Below are 17758 nucleotides of genomic sequence, written 5' to 3'. Positions count from 1 at the left end.
ACTGTTGAAAAAAAAACGCTGAACACTTTGAAATTTAGCCCGGGAAAATAAGTTTTATAGAAATTAGTTCAAAGATCAATTGAAAATTTCATTTGTTAATTTTTCAGAGTCGCTGAGTATTAGTTGCAATAATGCAATTGCGTCACTCCTCTCACTTTACACAGTTTGAAGCACAAGAAGACAGCACACTTTCAGTATAAGATTAAAACCACTCTACCAAAGATAAAATTCTGCAGAGGCAGAAACTCGAACAGAACTGAAATCTTTGAAATAACACTTATATTGTTAATTTTTGTTGATCTTTTGCTGGAACCCCGTTTTTTGAGAAAGTATTATGCTCGTCAAATTTTTTCTCCATGGTTTCTTTTTTTTGACAAAACGCTGTTTTTTTTAGGAAAATGCAAAAAAAAACTTCAGTTTAATTTAGAGCCAAAAGCGCATATAGAAGTTTTTTTGGGATGGTTAGTGAGAAACTGGCATTGCAAAAAAGACCTAAGGTAAAAGCAAACATTACAAAAATTTAGACCTTGGGAATCAGGGAATCCTCAAATCTAGTGCGATCCTCAAACATTGAGCGGCAGTAAAATTTTTCTTTTTTTTCTAGCTCCAAGAATCCTTTGAAATACTTTTGGCAGAAGCCATTCTCATGATTTCATAACTAGAAAATTATTAGATTTCGAACTTGTTTCTCCATTTCGAATTTTGTCAATATGTTACCTGTGAAATTACACACACGGTACCCGGCCAGTTGTTTGTCGTCACTAAAGGCAGTTTTTTGTCTGAAATTTATTAAGACACGTTGAAAGGCAGTAAAACTTCTATGGTTTGCCTTGATACTAGCAGTTTTGCTTAAATTAAAATAGGGAAACGAGTTAACATTGAAGTAAAAAAACTTAAAAAGTCTGAATTTCATGCAAACTAAATTTTTCGCGTAAAATTTTAAAATGATCATTTCAGTGTTCTTTTAACTTAAGAAAAAATCGGAACAATCAAGACGACGCATTAGTTGTTCTGATTGCCCTTTCAACTCGTCGGAATTATTTTTTGAGAAAAACTGTTATTAAAACTATTGACAAAAAATGCCAAACACTTTGAAATTTATCCCGTGAAGTTAAGTTTGCATGAAATTCAGTTCATAAATCAATCAATTAGTTCTCTTTGTTCATTTTTCAGAGTCGTTGAATATTAGTTGCAATAACTGCAATCGCGTCACCCCCTCTCACTTCCGGCAGTTTGAAGTACAAGAAGACTATACAGCACACTGTCAGTATGAAGAAGATCAAAAACACCCACCCACAGATCAAGTTCTGCAGTGGCAGAAACCCAAACACAACTGAAACATGTGAATGAACATTTATTTTATTGATGTTTGTTAAACTAGTCATTTCAAAATTTTTAAGCCCTGCTGAAACCACGTAATGACCGTATGTAAACATGATTGCATGCTGAAACCCCGTATCGCTTGGAAAAAACATTCTCCCATGTTTCATTGTTTTTTTAAAACACTTGTTTAAAGGAAAATTCCAAAAACTTTTAGAACAATTTAGAGCCAAAGGCGCATCATGAAATATTTTGGGGTTGGTTAGTCAGAAAAAGCTTTAGGCAAAAATTTAGGCAAAAACTGTTTCATCAATTCATAGCTGGAAAGTTTTGTACTACTACTAAGTCACCTGTGAAGTTACAAAGCCAATTGATTGTCGTCACTAAAGACACTCCTCGAGAACGTGAGTTTCCGTTAAACAGTTCCGGAGTTATGAGCCAGGGCACGGCCGCAGGGCCGATTCCAAAAAATGCAATGTACAACAAAAGAAGCCCAATTAGACTGTAGTTGGCAAATGATCCGCTGATTTTGATCCCGTGACATGCTTGGCTGTCGTCAATTTCTAGGTCACTGAGGAGAAAAGCGGAGATAAACATGCAAACTGCCATTCCTGAGAGCCCTAAAACATAATCAACAGTATTCAACGCTAACCAAAAACAACAATTTAGTCATTGGCAGTTTTTCAGATGTCGTGACTCGTGTTGAGGTGCTCAGTTTAACATACCTCGAGCACGGTCGAAACATCCCTCGAGCACGGTCAAAACTTACCTCGAGCAGAGTCGAAAAATCCCTCGAGCACGGTCGAAACATCCCTCGAGCACGGTCAAAACTTACCTCGAGCAGAGTCGAAAAATCCCTCGAGCACGGTCGAAACATACCTCGCGCTCGGTTCAGATTTTTGTTTCAAGTATCATTATCTTTTTTAACACTTTCCACTCAAATCGCACATCAGTAATCTAAAAGATAGAAAAAAAAGCTCAAAATAGTTCATCTCTACAAAGTATTTAAAAATAACTCTGATCATTTATTCTGATAAAAACACATCATACGATGGTACCCAAAAAGCATAATTTATGAAGATTAAATAGGATAATCATCGTTGTTTGAGAGTTGAAAAATACCTGACTTCGGTCGAGCTCTTTCGAAACATATCTTTCGAACGAGCTCGGTTGCGCTCGGTCAAACAAACTTGTTGCGTTTAAGTCATACTGAATTTTGGTCAATACGGTCGAAACGTACCGATTTTTGATTGAGACTGTCGGAACATTAAGTGCGCTTCTCGACCCGGGAACCCTGTCTACTTGCAAAATAAAAGTTTTTTGAATCATGATGTACAATGCATAGCGCATAATTGCTCGCAACCGTTAAATTAGTCATTCAGTACCAAAGTTTCATTGATAAAACTCGATAGTAATTGAAAAATGTTGTCTAAATTGTTTCCATTAAATATTGTCATTATTCTGTTCAATTATATTCGTGAAAACCAATTCTAGTAAAATTCAGTATAATGGATTTTACTCCCTTTAAAAACCAATATAATCGATCAATTTAGATAATAGTTTTTATATATTTTTTGCAAAACTATCAACAACTTCTGCTTTACTAACGCCCTATTCAAAATGTTTACCTAGTTTTATTTTAAAAAATGCGTGTTCAATCCCCACTTCCAATTATTTTTCACCCATAGCACCCGCTCTCCGTGTTTACACAATTTTCACCAATGTATCATATTTTTGAAACGCATAAACTATTTATAATTAGAACTTATACTTTCCAATTTAGTACATGCAAAGTTAGCGTGGAGGTCTTCAGTTTGTTATATTCCAAATTATTACATGCAAAATTGTTTCTATTTGTATTTGATGCCATTTTGCTGCATTGCATTGGCAATCTCTAGCATATTTAGCTGCTTTTTTGTGAATAGCGTATGTCGATAATTAAGGGTCCGCGACCGAGAGGGCAGGGTGTGAGGCTCCATATCTCGAGGTCGCAGCTTCGATTCCGAAAGTTACATGCATTGGAGTTTGATCAATAATATCCGAGTATGATGGAATTTTAGTGACAAAATGATTAATTATAGATGCCCTTTTGATTCTTAAATCAGTTTTTAATAGTTTACAATAGTTTTTCTCCAATTTTTTTCTCACCATAAATCCATGGAAATTGAATTTTTTCTCCGCAAAATTCCTTTGTAATTGTGGGCCGTCTTCGTTGCAGAAAAACTGAATGAGGGATTTCAATCAAACAAAAAGTTTGAGCTGAGCATAACTCTGAAATATCACCTATTCTTTGCAATTTTTACAAATGATGGGTGGTAAACCCTCGACAGTTTAGTTACCTATCAGATGTGACCTCTTTCGTCCTATTCTGTCGACTAAGAAGACGGAGAGAGCTGTGAATGCGAAACTGACAAGGCCACTGCCCACAACGATGTAGTTGGCCAGTTCGGGATCATCGGCTGAACAACATTAACAGGGTTCTTTAAAAACGTTGAAAGATGATAAAATCTATGTAGTGTTCTTCAAACTGATTAAAGATTCACAAAGCAAAAAGAAAGTGACAAAATATTTTTGTAATACATTCGAGTCATACTAAAAAAAATAATATGATTGGCTTTTTATCAATTTTGTTTTCTCAAAATGGCAAAAAAATGTTCAGAATCATTTCTATACAAACAAAAATTTTGAGAAGCATTTTTTTTGTATGAAAATATTTAATTTTTTGTCTATAACGTAGTCCAGACACATTTTCTAACACAAAAAAAAAATCAGAAGTTAGGTTTGTGTGATGTCAGAATTTCTTATACGGTAATTAAAACTTAAAACAGACAAAAAAAAACAGGCGGAGACTTACATTAAATCAATATTTTGGAAAAAGTTTTTTTTAGCCAGTGCTTACAATTTCATTAAAATTTTAATCTGCTCAGGAACATGTCATGCCAATTAAATTATCTTGCGAACTATTTTGCCAATTTGAAAAAAATCTTAGGTTTTTGTGTTTTAGGCCTAATCAAAAAAAAGATAAAACCAAACTCAAAAAAATAATAATTTTCATATGAGGGTAAAAAATGCTCGTCGCTCATTATCAAAGTATGAAAAAATGCTATTTAATACAATAATAGCTAGTCACAGAGTTTCACACTGCAAAAAAATGCTAGTCGTGGTTTTATTAGACAACTTTCTCGACGTATGATGAAAGGCCAGTTTAACATGTCTGAAATTGTAAGACTAGTTTTTTTTGTCAATGCCGACTTATTGTCCCGACCTTTAAAAAAATACGGAAAATTTTTGATATTTTAACCAAAAGTTTTGACAAAAATTTACTATAGTATCTTACAATAATTGCTGTCAGGAGCTCAAGGGTAAGACTTTAGCTTCCAATTTTTTGTGTAACATTTGGGGTGTAGCCTTGATATGCGAGCAGTCTTTTGCTGGTAACTATAAGGGTTTGCCGCTAAAAAGTAATCACAAAAAACACCTTTTCGCTGATGCCACAAGTATTCTTGATGTTCTGAAAACGATTCTTATTCATCATCATTTCATACCCGGTTACAAAAAAATTTCACGATTGTTGCTTCGGAATGATGTTGTTAGTAGTTACGCTCTTAAAGTGCAAATCGATTTAAAACATATAAAACTATATCATTTGCTGTAATTTGTTTGAGAGTGCATTAAAACTAGCCAATAAAAATCTAATAGAAAAGGGTTTAAAACCTAGAATAAACTGGATGTAGAAGCTGCTTTTAAGGACTATTGTGATTTTAAAAAATTTTTCCTCGCGAAACTAGTGGTATAATGGTACGTATATTTTTGCCATGTTTTGTTCTCAAACTTTAGCTTCCAATTTTTTTGTGTAACATTTGGGGTGTAGCCTTGAGATGCGAGCACTAGTCTGCTGGTAACTATAAGGATTTGCCGTTAAAAAGTAATCACAAAAAAAACCTTTTCGCTGATGCTACAATTATTCTTGATGTTCTGAAAATGATTCTGATTCATCATCACTTCATACCCGGTTACAAAAAAAGTTCACGGTTGTTGCTTCGGAAAAATGTTGTTAGTAGCTACGCTCTTAAAGTGCAAATCGACTTAAAACATATGAAACTATATCATTTGCTGTAATTTGTTTGAGAGTGCATTAAAACTAGCCAACAAAAATCAATCTAATAATAAAGGGTTCAAAACCTAGAAAAAACTGGATGTAGAAACTGCTTTTAAGGACTCTTGTGATTTTAAAAAATTGTCCTTGCGATACTAGTGGTATAATGGTACGTATATTTTTGCCATGTTTTGTTCTCAAACAATTACTGAATAAACCAACAGTAAATCTGCCAATCAGTTATTTGGCTATAAAATAATTGCATGCGGTTAGATTTCAAAAACTGTCAAATAGAATTTGGTGTGCTTTTCTCGAAACTAAATAGAACTGCCGACTGAAAAATTGAGCTGAAGTACTCAAAAATGTATTTGAAAAGTTGTGTTTAAGATATAACAATAAATTTTTAGGTATCCTTTCAAAAGTTGTTACAAAACCCCAAAAAAAAAGATTAAAAAGTAGTTATAAAGCCATTTACGAACCGTTTGATGAGTAAATTGGCAAGCAAAACCCAAGGAAAACCTAATTATTTTGTTCTTTTTCGTGAAACGTTGAAACCGTTAGAATGACAACGTTTAGTTTTGGTTTTCAACTTCGATACTTTGGAAGACAAAAAAATAGCTATTGATGAAAATTGTAGCCGTTCAGGATTTGTTATAGCGGATAAGTTGATGAAAAACTTACCTCTTTAGAAAAAAATGAGAAACGCGATTGAACTCTTGATTGATTATCTGATGCAACTCTGCAGATAAATCATAAACACGAAATTTCCTTCTGAAAATTGAAAGTTTTTGGTAGCTGGTTGATCCGCTAAAATTTCGAATTGGATTTTGAAAAAAAAATCTAAAAATCTGTTTTTGCTTCAATGTAGAATTCGGAAAAACAACTTCTTTCAGACAAAGTTTGACATTTTACCCTATACTTTAACAAGACTGCTACTATATAAGGACAAAGCCCTAAATGTTCCGAAACTTCTCGAAAAACAATTTTAAAAGTTTTTGTTTGTGAAAATGAAGAAATTAACAAAAATATAAAGTTTCTTTTTTTTTCTGAATTAATCCCCGCCCACGTATTTGAAATTCCTACGTCTTGTATTAAGAAACAGGGACAAATGATTTGCATCAATTCAAGTTGAAACGCATTAACCCGCCGCTTATGCATGTTATAAGAACGCAAACTTTTGCGCGTAACTATCCCAAATTGGCCATTTTCGAACCCGCATAACTTCAAGAAAACTAATCACAATTGAAATGACTTTTTTGTTCAATTTGAATTACAATATCTGTCAGATGGGGGAAAATTGGTCAAAAAACTTTGTTGAAAACCGAAAATCGACTGAACAAAAAAAAACACAAATATTTGTTCGAAAGTCGGAATGGAAAATATATATTGCCTTCTTCCGAGCTATTTTTTGAACACTATATTGAGCATCTTTTAGTTAAATTTGCAAAATTGTTCCTGAAATAATTTTTTCTGTAAAATAATTTAACGTAAAGCCAAATACTCGGTTGAATGATCAATATTGGCTCCTGATTCAGATTTTACGCGACTAATTTTGCTCAAAAATGTTTTTTTAATTTTCAGTTTCAGAATGATTTTGTTTTGAAAGTTCAAACAAAACTACTCGATCCAGGGCGAAGCCTTGAATGTTCCAACTGCCCTTTACGGTCTATATTCGCATTAGAAAAAATTGATGAAACTTTCAAAAAAAAATAAAAAATTTTTTTTCAGATTTTGTGCGAAAATCATCCGATCAAATAGCGAGCCTTAATTCAATTTGGAACAATTTTGGTGACGGAAAAAAGTTATTGCTCACTGATCAATAGCGCAAAGTGTATCGCGTGTTAGTTATCCCAAAATGGCCAAATTGTCAAATTTAAACCCCCATAACTTTACAAAAAATGATCACATGTGAAATATCTTTTCCAAGCAAAGCTCAAGACAACAATACCTATTGAATTATTTTTTACAATTCAAGCAAAAATGGCTAGTTACAAAGTCGAAATTTGTCTGAAGAAAAAAAAACACGACGAGCACAAATATTCCGTTACTTCCGTGACGAAAGTCTGAAAAAAAGGCTTTTTCAATGGCAATTATTTATTTGAACAAGACTTGTCGTATATCAAGGCAAAAGTTTTTTATTTTTGGTTATTGTTCTATTGTCGTTGGATGATTTACTTGAGTTTTTTGATGAAATCAATATTTCTAAAAGTTTTCTCTTTGCCACGTTCTGTGTTAAATTCATGGAATGATCAATTTTAAATACATTGATTTGCAAAAAGTGTGCACGTTTTATGAATCAGTTTAAAATACTTTTGATATGACAAAAAATTTGACTAAAGTAATGCGTCTTACCCAGATTATTGGATAAAACCTGTATTAACAATGGAATGCTGGATATTCGTTTCACTTTTAGAAAAAAAGGAAAAAATTTGGAGAGTAGCAAATGTTTGTCATGAGTTGCAGATAAGAACTGTAGAAAAAATATATTAAATTTTAATTTTGTCCTTAGGAGCATACTTACGGCTAAATTCAATTATCATGAAAACAAAAATTAAGCGCCAAAAATGATGTTTTAGCCGTTTCTTGGAGATTTGTTTTGAAGGATGCACCATGTAATGATTCATACATACTCTTGAAAAAAGACATCAAAATTTTAAGTCAATTTTACTCAATTATGCGGCGGGGAAAATGTCTGCGTTAAAAGCAATAATGAGTCTTAGTTCATTTCACATTTTCGATTTTTCTTAAAATACCATTTACTAGTTAAGCTAGTTCAGGATTTCGAACCCTTGGATCAATCAAAGTGTCCCTGCCTTTAATATTTTTTTATTATTTTTATTATCCGTTTTTTGCCGCTCCATTTTTTGCTAAATGCTTCTATATTGCCAAAATTTTCTGCGCTTCAAGCAAAAACACTCAGTTCATGAACAAGCGCGCCAAAAATTACAATTTTTCTATCAAATCTATGGAAAATTTTCCAAAAATACTCGAAAAAAGGCAGATAGGGCCCTGTGAAAAAGTCCAGTGATGTGAACCAATTTCCCTCAACCAACCAAAATGTGAACAGTTTTCGGACAATTTCAAACTAACTTGGGGCTTTGTAATTTATCGGGTTTTGTAATTTGAAGAGAAATTAGAAAAAATCCAAAAGTTGGATAATTCAAAAATTAACCAAACTTTGAATAATTCTTAGAACATTTTGCATTAGGTATATTTAGTCAAAGATGCCTGTGATGCTTTGTGGTAGGGCGGCGTCGAAGAGGGGAGTGGAATAGACTGTGAGGGAGTTGATGCCGCAGAACTGCTGAGACACTGTGATCACAACTGCAAGTAGAAGGGGTTTAGAAAGAGTCCTGTATAAATATATAAAGATAGTTGATAAAAAATTTAGGATGTTGCTACCCCCACCCCTCATTGTACCTATTGAAAAAATTAAGAAGGGTTAACTCAATGATTAAAATTATGCAAATTGTTCACCTTGTAAGCCCTTGTAAGAAAAACATTTTGCTAAAACTTTCTCAGCTTCAGGCATATTTTTCAAAATCAGTAAAAAACACCGTTTGTGGGCTTTTTTTGGAATCCCTCTCAATCCCGATATTTTACCACACTTTGCGTTTTTGTGTTTCCAGGAAAATTCAAATATTACCTAAAAAAACAATAGTTGAAAAATCCAAGTTAAGTTTTTGCTTGCTGTATATTTGATATTAGATTAAATAAACACTGAATACTTACTTGTCAAAAATAAACTCGGACCACTTTGGACTTTTAATTTCTCCTTGCTGATCGTTTTCAGCCATAATTTCATCAACCTCAGTTCCAACATCATAATTATTCGGTCTAATTTGTCTCAAAGCAAACTCGCACGACAACCTTTGTAGAGATAGATTACAAAAGCAGGTCCCCCTTAATAAAAGTTTTCAGTTGAAATCAAACCACTGAACATTTGAAATTTTTGATGGAAAAATTGACCGTCTTTCATTGCCGTTATTCTAAAATCCACAAAAAAACCAATTGCAAAAAAAAACATTTATCACAAAATAAGGCACCTCGTGAAAATAAAAAACAGTCAACAGAAATTTCGAAGTTTTTTGAGCACCAGCCTTCTCAAAAAACTCGCGCTCGCAACTGCTATGGCTTCTTTAAAACCAGCAAAGGGCTTAGCTTTGCAAATTTGTGTTTTGTCGGTTTGCTAATAATTTGCGAGTTGCTCGTTTTATTATTGTTGAAATTGTTAAATTACCAAAATAACCTGAGATTTCTTGTTTCCAGAGCCGAATAAGAATTTTACAACCTTTATTAAAAATTTCAGAACCTCATTAGAATTTTAGGGTCCACCCTTTGTAATCTATTGTCATACCGTCCTTCGTTCGTGAGTAAAAATCGTGGACTCTCAACACAGAATGGTAAAACAAAGCACTGGATCACTCCGAAAACTAACGGCACCGAAAATAAACAAGGCCAATATTTCGCGTTGCCAAGCAGAGAATCGAAACCGAAAACGAATGAAATTACAACGCCTGAAATGAGAGTCAGTTGGAACAAAGCACCAACCCCGCCTCTGATTGATTTGGGCGCAATTTCGGCTAAGTACATTGGACACACAACTGTATTGGCTCCGTTGTTGATACCTGAAACAGATTTTATGGGTCAAAAAATTAAGTGTTACAGTCAGTAACGTTACACTTAGAGAAAGCGGTATTCAATTATTTAATTATGGCAAGTCATTTATTGTTCAAGCTGTCCGCAGAGCTCTCCCGATTTTTTGAGGACAGGTCTTTTTGAAAGAATTGATTTTTTTTGTGAAAAAAAATTTATAACGATTTAAAGATTATGCAGATACGATGTAGAACAAAACGATATGACATTTTCGACGCCCAAAGATTAATAAAGGATATTTTTTGCTGGAAACTATTGTAGAAAACGTGAAAAGCAAACTTCATCTAGAAATTTGTATAAAAATTAGACAAAATAATATCTTTGGTGCTATTAAAGAGTAATTTCATGAATATTATCAATTTTTTGATAATACTTATTTCCATTAACTGAAAACTTGGATTGATATCTGCCATAACCTAAATTTTTCTGTGAAAAAATTGAGCGTTTTATTGATTTACCTGTAAGTACACGACCGATGAGAAACATTTCATATGAATAAAAATAAGCACAGAAGCTCTGCAGGAGACATCCAACCACAGCCGAGATGTTGTTCAGCATCAAAAACTGCCCAAGACCAAATTCAATCTGACATTCTTCAAGGCAACACAACCCACAGAAAAACACAAAATGGAGGGTTTCTAAAATTTCGATATTGTTTCTTTAAAAAATCAGATTGATGATAATAATTTTAAAATGCTTCTTTTCTTTCGTACGTTTACAAATCACTTTTATTGCAAAGGTAACTTTTACTAAAGAGTCCAATCTTGCTATTTGAACTTTTATGTCCGTTTTAAAAAGTACCCGCCATTGAATTTCTTGAACTTCATGAACATAAAAATCTATTACATATGAAATTTATTGTCAGTGTCTGTAAAAGTGAAAAATCATCAATTATAATCCATTAAAATTTTAAATTGGATTATATTGCTTTCATTTAAAAAGCTATTGAAATCTATTGGTTGCGGTTGGGGTTGAAGCAGAGGCGGATTTAGGGGGGGGGACGCTCTCTTTTCTCAGGGATTCGACCCCTTGCCGACTTACAGGGTCCCCCCTTTGGTACTTTTTAAAATATCCACTTTTAACCGACCGACCCTAAAACTTTTCTAAAGGTGCCTTTGGCGCCAATTTGTATTAACTTTGAGGGGGAGCGCGCGCCAAAAAAAAAATGCATTTTTTTGCCAAAATTTTCCAAAAAGTGCCCAAAAGCGGCTTTTTTTTACCAGCTTTTTCAAAAATTTGTCTGCGGCGCAGAAAATTTGGCCAAAATAGCGTCTTTTTACGGCTTTAGGGAAATTTTTTTGGTCGACCTAAAAAAAGGTCGTCAAAATTTTCGAAAATTTTTTGAAGATCCGCTCCCTTCGAGAAAGTCTTAGATTCGCTCCTGGGTTGAAGGTATGCGTATACTAAGGATAATTATGTAATTATAATAATATAAAAATTTTGAGAGGTAGCGCGCGCTGAAAAATTACAGTTTTTTAGTGAAAACCTTCTAAAAAGTGCCAAAGTGGCGTTTTGACTTGTATTGTTAGAAAAAAAAAATAACAAAAAATTTGAAAGTGTTTGTGAGGGGTGGGGGTGGGGAGGGGTTCAAAATTACAATCTGGGGTTGGAGGTTTGTTCTAGTGGGGGGGTTGGTACCGGGAAAAAGGGACAAATGTTGGGATTGAGGGATTGATTTTTAATTTGAGAAAGCTTAGGTTGAGAAATCGAGTAGGCTGCTACCCTTTTCGCTTTACTCATTAGATAAGTACAGAAAATCTGCAAACCTTTGCACGGCGCGAAACAGAAACAAAGTAGAAAAAAACTCATTTTGATGACTTTACTTTTATTATAATTAATTTTGAATTTGATAAAAAAACAATTGAATATAATTCATTTTTTATTCCATTTTGTTGTCTGAGAGCAACATCGGAATCAATTATATTGATAACCTTTCTTAGATACGGGTATCTTACCTAATTATTTTTTAAAAAAATACTCACACCAGCGACAAATCAAACTATTAACTTTGTAAGACTTTCATTTTCGATTATGCTCTAAAAAAAGTTTTGACGTTGCTTTCCAATGGGTAAAAAAAAAAGAAAATTTTGACTTTGCTTAAAAAAACTATTGCAATTGAAACAAGAAGAACCGGTTGCTGGTCAAGAAGGACAGAAGTTTCCGACCACAATAATTCAAGAAAAGCAGATAAAGTAAAGGAATTGTGTTTGTAAAATATTTAAATACTTCGAGATTTTGTCAAAAATTTTTCCATTTTTTTTCTAAAATTACTGCCACATTTTTAAAGTGAAGGGTGACCGTAAATTAAAGCAAAAGTTTCCAGACAAGTTTTTCTCAAAACTGAGAAAACTTTTTAAAAATTATATTTTTGAAGTCAAATCATGATCAAAAGGGTTTAAAGTTGATACCACACTTGACCCTCTACAAGTTTTTCTTCAGGAAGTCAAATTTGAGTGGAAAAAACTCGACCCGAATCCAAAAATCTCTTTCACTCTTCGAGTGGTTGGAACAAAAAAACTGTTTGTATCAAATTTGAAGTCCTAATTTTTCCGGCTGCCTTTAAAAAGCCGGTGAAGGTTTTTGATTGAATTGCTAAATAAAAGTTTTTCATTTTTTTCTTTTATGCAAAGTGAAATTTTCTGCGTACGGTGAAGGAAGATTTTAGGCGGTATTGGCTACAGAAAAGATTAATGCAAATTTTTGATTTGAAAATCGTATCGACTAGTATCAAAAAAGAAAACATAAAATCCATTACTGGCAAAATCCAAAATACTATAACTAAAATAATTATTTCAAATTAATGACAAATAATCAAATAATCAGTTAGAAGTTCGAAATTGCTAGCCTGGCGACGATCAGTGTTGGGCTCAAGCCATTACACTGATCACGATTTATGTGTTTAGGGATTTCGTTCCTCTGTTTTTTGCTCAGAAATTTGCTTGGTGCAAAAAACGACCATTGCTTAAATGAATTGTTACTTTTTTTTGACAGTCGGAACGATAACTAACATCTCTTTAAGTATAGTCAATGCCAAATAGTTGGCCGTATTCTCTTAGGTCAACGAATTCAAACGCAGTTAATTACCTAAAACGCAGTTTTGACAGTATAGTTTCAAAAAACAATTAAGTCTAGTTTTAACGGTAAAAATGACCTTTTTCTGATTAGATAAAGAATTCAACGCCAAATATTGTATAAAAAATCTTTGCTATATGTGTTTGAATTCAGCCCTTTTTTCGACCCAGCCTCGTAGTTGCCTCGGAACCCAAATAACATCCGAGGGGTGCAGCTAAGAAGTAGGAGCCAGTGCAAGCTGCCCAGAGCCAGCCCATAGCACCTGGTGTGAAATCTTCTCCGGTCCTTTGTTGGCTAATTTGGTTGAAGAAGTCTTGTATTAGCTCCTTCATAACACATTTTAATTTATATTTCAGTTTTTGAATTTTGTTTTAAAAGGGCTGATTCTTTGGCCCCATTCCTGCTGAAATTTGACACAATCGTAGTCCTAAGGGCCCATCTTCGTTACTATTAAAAGGTAATAATTTTTGACCAAACCTTAAATTCTTTAAAGAAGCCTTGGGCGCCACTAAACACAACTTTTCGGCGCCAGTTTGCAATACTTCTCTAATTTTGTTTGTCGTGCAGATGTGTTTTTTATAATGTATGGTCACAGTAGTGTTATAAAAAGAGCTCAAAAATCAATTTAGACAACCTCTGAAAATGACAAGATTTTGGAAATTATTGAAATTCACTTTCGGAACATGTCCTATAATTCGCTGTTTGTTCTTGTTTGTTAGAGTTACTTGAAGTAACGTAAATGGCTGCTCAAGTGCCGCAAATCTAAACATGTCGCTTTATACATAGCCCGTATATTTTCTGTTGAGCCACAGTTATATTTTAAGTTTTTCTGTCAAACTGAAAAAAAAACGAAAAACTGAGAAATTTTAGAAGTTTGGAGAAAAATATTCAAATATAATTTCTCATTTTTCTCAGAATTATTATGGTGCAGATCGCTTTCATGAGATCCAGATCTGAAAATTCATTCTGAAGCGGGACTTTTGGGCGCTTTCAAAATTACAATTTGAAACAATTTTGAAACAATTTTGAAAATTTTGTCGACCTTTTTTTTAGATCGCCCAAATTGGTTTTCTGAGCTCTACTAAATCAGTATAAAGACCCCATCTTGACCAAAAAACCGCTGGTGCTCCCAACTGAGATCAAGCCTACATTTTATAGATCTCTGTTAATCTTCTGCGCTACACTGACGGCATTTTCATATAACATTGATTGATTATATTGGTTTTTTGTTGTCAGTGTCTTTAAAAATCAAAAATAATTAATTGTAATTGACTGAAAATGGATTATATGATGATTGATTTTTTTGCCAATTCAATGTAATCCATTATAACTGATTATGATCATTTTTTCTAAAATAAGTTTGAAACTTAAAAATGCATTAGTTGCTTTTGGTTTTAAAACACTTTACATAAGATAAATTTTACTTTGGCTTAGAAAATTTCTATTTTTCTGTTCTCAATTTTTTAAATAAATATAATTTTTTGTTTTCTTACTTTTTGCTGGCCTTTATCTATCTTTCCTAATCCAATTTGTGCCCCTTTCAGTCCCTCCAATAAATGTCTTCCCCCATTTTTACACCATCGTCATTTTTACAACCCCCTCCCTGCTCGCTTATGTTTTTTGAATACATGGGGGTGTAACATGGGGTTGCGGGGGAGGGGTGTGAGGGAAGGGGAGTCTTGAAGTAGAAGCGTATGTCTACATTTGGGACAGGGTGTGTACGGGGATGAACGTATTCGTTCGGGATTTAGTTTTGCAGAACCAAAAAAATTCATATATTACAGAAAATTAAATTAAATTGAAAACAAAGATGGATTAGTATTGATTATGATTGATTATTAAAGGATTATTTAATATTGAAAAAGATCAATTAAAATCCCCTAATTATCTATTTTCATTTATAAAATGGTCTTGAAAATCTATTTATATGGGTATTTGGGTTAAGTTTTTGCCGAATACATAAAATAAAGAAAACACAATGAATAGTTCATTGAAGTCGACCATTTTCCACTCACCATTGCGGAAACCATCGCTTAGACAACTGGTAGAAACTACTGATTGAGCATCTCGACAAGATTGATTGTGCTCACGACAATCTTTGAACCAGAATCGAATTTAGCAATGTTGTATTTTCTCTGATTCTTTAGAGACAAAAACTTTACTTCTTAGCGATAAATCATTAAAAAACACTGCTAATTTGTTGCTGAAACTTTTTTTTCCATGAATGACGATACACGCAATTTCAACCCGGGAAAACTCGACAAATTGCGTAGATGATAAAAAAACAATTGCAACCCCATTCCTCCTTCCCCGCATCCATCCATCACTCAGTTATACAGCTCTAAGAATGTGACCAGAGAATGTGACCAGAGAAAGAATGTGATCAGAGCTCTGAGAATGTGACCCAACTTTATCATAAGAAAATTTTCAAAATAGGAAAAAATTGTTTCGAAACTTTCTAGGAAAATATGAAATTGAGATACTTCTTTCAAATCTTTTGAGAAGTTATAAGATAGTAGGAGGGTCAACCAGGGACAATGAAGTTAATCCATCGCTGTTTTTTTTTGTACCTGAGGGGGGTTGATAACACCCGTGTTGTATCCATTAGTAGCCGCACAACCAATTACAGCTCCAAATATGGTCATAATCAGGCTTTTAGTTAGCTGCGATTGGCCTCGATTTTCACTGGGTTCTTCTTGATCGTTATCTGCATCACTATTGTCCACAATTTCCAATCTGTCATTGTCCAAATCGACCCTCATTTTTTAGTCCTATTTTTCTGTTGAAGTTTTAAAAAGTTCAGTGAACTAATCGTATACAGAAATCAGGTTCGAAGGAAATAAACAATTGTTTATGGTGTTTTGTCTGCAGTAAACGTTCAAGTAAACGAAGCCAATATTTAACTTTCATTTGCTATGATTATAAAGTACGAAGCGTTATAATTGAATTTTCAAAATGAATATTAAGTATACACGAAGAATGAAAGTGTATATCACAAAGACTACGCTTCGACTTTCGGACAGTTTTTGAGACGAAAAATCAATCTTTCTCGCAAAATTGGGTTTTAGAAAAACCAATCGTATGAAAGTCGAGTAATAAATTATAGTGAAGAGAAAACTTTACAGGCGTAATTCAGTCGACATGTTAAAAATACGTAACAACTTCTCAAATTTGAGAAAAGTTGGTGAAAATGTAAAACTGGCGTTTCTACTGTATTACATGCCATTGTCACTTGAGCGTAATATTAATCAATCATTAAGTTAAGTAGTACAGCAAACAAAGTGTCGAGCGCAAAGTAGTTTACTCTTGGAAAATATAGTCCCTTCTAATGCCAGAAAATAGAAAAACAACGAAATCGGGGAAACCTCCTTATATCGGAACTAAGAACGCCATATTTATGAAACTCATAGGACAAATACCAGTGATCATTTGATGTGGGCTATACGAAAAACGGGACACCTCAGACCCAAGGGGGGGCAAGTCATAACGGTCCCCGGAAATGTAAATTGCCCTATCAGAACTCGGCAATTAGCGGCATTAATGGGCTCAAATTTTAATAGTTCTTGGCCTAATTGAGGGACGCTAACGTTTAGATACCCTGGACCCCCACCACCGATTTTTCGCCCCGAAAAAATAGTGAACGTAGGAAGCTGAAACTCGGAGAGATGATAAGTAGTGGCAAGATACCTTGCGTGTTATAATTTGAAACAATTCCATCGGTTGTATCGGAAGCTGCTAGCACTCGTAGAACACCCTTCTTAGACAAGAAATATGCAATTTACGCAAAATAAAGATTTTGAGCATACTTATTTTATAGCGGCAGTAGATACTAGACTAATTTGCGCCGCCGAAAAAAGAACCTCTGTGAGTAAAACCTCTCCGTCAACTTCTTTCGGTGATTGGTGTTTATAACTATTTCCGAGGGAGAACTAGCGTATATCTTTAATTGGCCGTTTTATTCTGACCACCAAAATAACCCTTTCAGGATTGTGAATAATATTGTGACCTAGTGTACCCGCTTGAATTTGATTTAAAGGTGTGAAACTCCGCGGCAAAAAGCGTTCAAAAAGGAAACGTCTCCACGATGTTTCTACGCTAACTAATTTAGGCTGTAAAACCAAAAAAAGTTCCAGCTTGAAAATGCAATCAAAAATCGATCGACTCCATGTACTTTTACTCAAACTGAAAGAGTCTTTTAAATCAAACTACAAGAACTCTTTGCGATTACACAAAAAAAAGAAATGACAATTTTGCTATCAGTTAAGGCAATGCTATAAACTTCTGCACGCAGAAAAAATGAGATGCAATTAGCTGCTCTACCAAAACATCGATAAAGCAGTGGACCCCGGGTCGAGATCCCGATCAAAATTTGAACGGTTTGAGTAGTTCTCCAGCAAATTTGAGCGGTTTGAGCCTTTTTTTTTGAAAAAACCGTACAAACCGCTCAAATTTTTCTTTAAAAAACCGTTGAAAAGCCGCTAGTTCCTTGTGGTGGTTAGTCAAGCAAAATTCGAGCGGATTTTGAGCGGTTTGATGAAAAAGCGATCAAAACTATCAAAAGACCCGGAAAAAGGCAATGTGACGCTAAGAAACAGTACTTTCACCCAAGCGAGA

General features: G+C 33.9%; 1 protein-coding gene across 2 annotated transcripts; it reads right to left on the bottom strand.

The window, feature by feature from the left end:
• Window positions 1–1111: 1111 nt before the first annotated feature.
• LOC134847910 (solute carrier family 2, facilitated glucose transporter member 1-like) lies at window positions 1112–16081 on the bottom strand. Of its 2 annotated transcripts, none has more exons than XM_063865181.1 (7): window positions 15715–16081; window positions 9774–10044; window positions 9149–9286; window positions 8645–8769; window positions 3660–3779; window positions 1671–1940; window positions 1112–1333 (listed from the first exon to the last, which is right to left on the bottom strand). In XM_063865181.1, exons 2-7 carry the CDS (start codon window positions 10007–10009, stop codon window positions 1170–1172), a joined length of 1053 nt encoding a protein of 350 aa, XP_063721251.1. In that variant the 5' UTR covers window positions 10010–10044; window positions 15715–16081; the 3' UTR covers window positions 1112–1169. The 2 variants fall into 2 exon arrangements, with proteins under 2 accessions (XP_063721251.1, XP_063721250.1); XM_063865180.1 differs by lacking the exon at window positions 15715–16081 and adding an exon at window positions 10531–10753.
• Window positions 16082–17758: the final 1677 nt, after the last annotated feature.

Source organism: Symsagittifera roscoffensis, chromosome 6 (genome assembly GCF_963678635.1).
Source record: "Symsagittifera roscoffensis chromosome 6, txSymRosc1.1, whole genome shotgun sequence".
NCBI classification, from domain to species: Eukaryota; Metazoa; Xenacoelomorpha; order Acoela; family Convolutidae; genus Symsagittifera; species Symsagittifera roscoffensis.
Note: the sequence above shows the minus strand (reverse complement) of the source record. Positions and strands in the feature narration are given on the sequence as shown.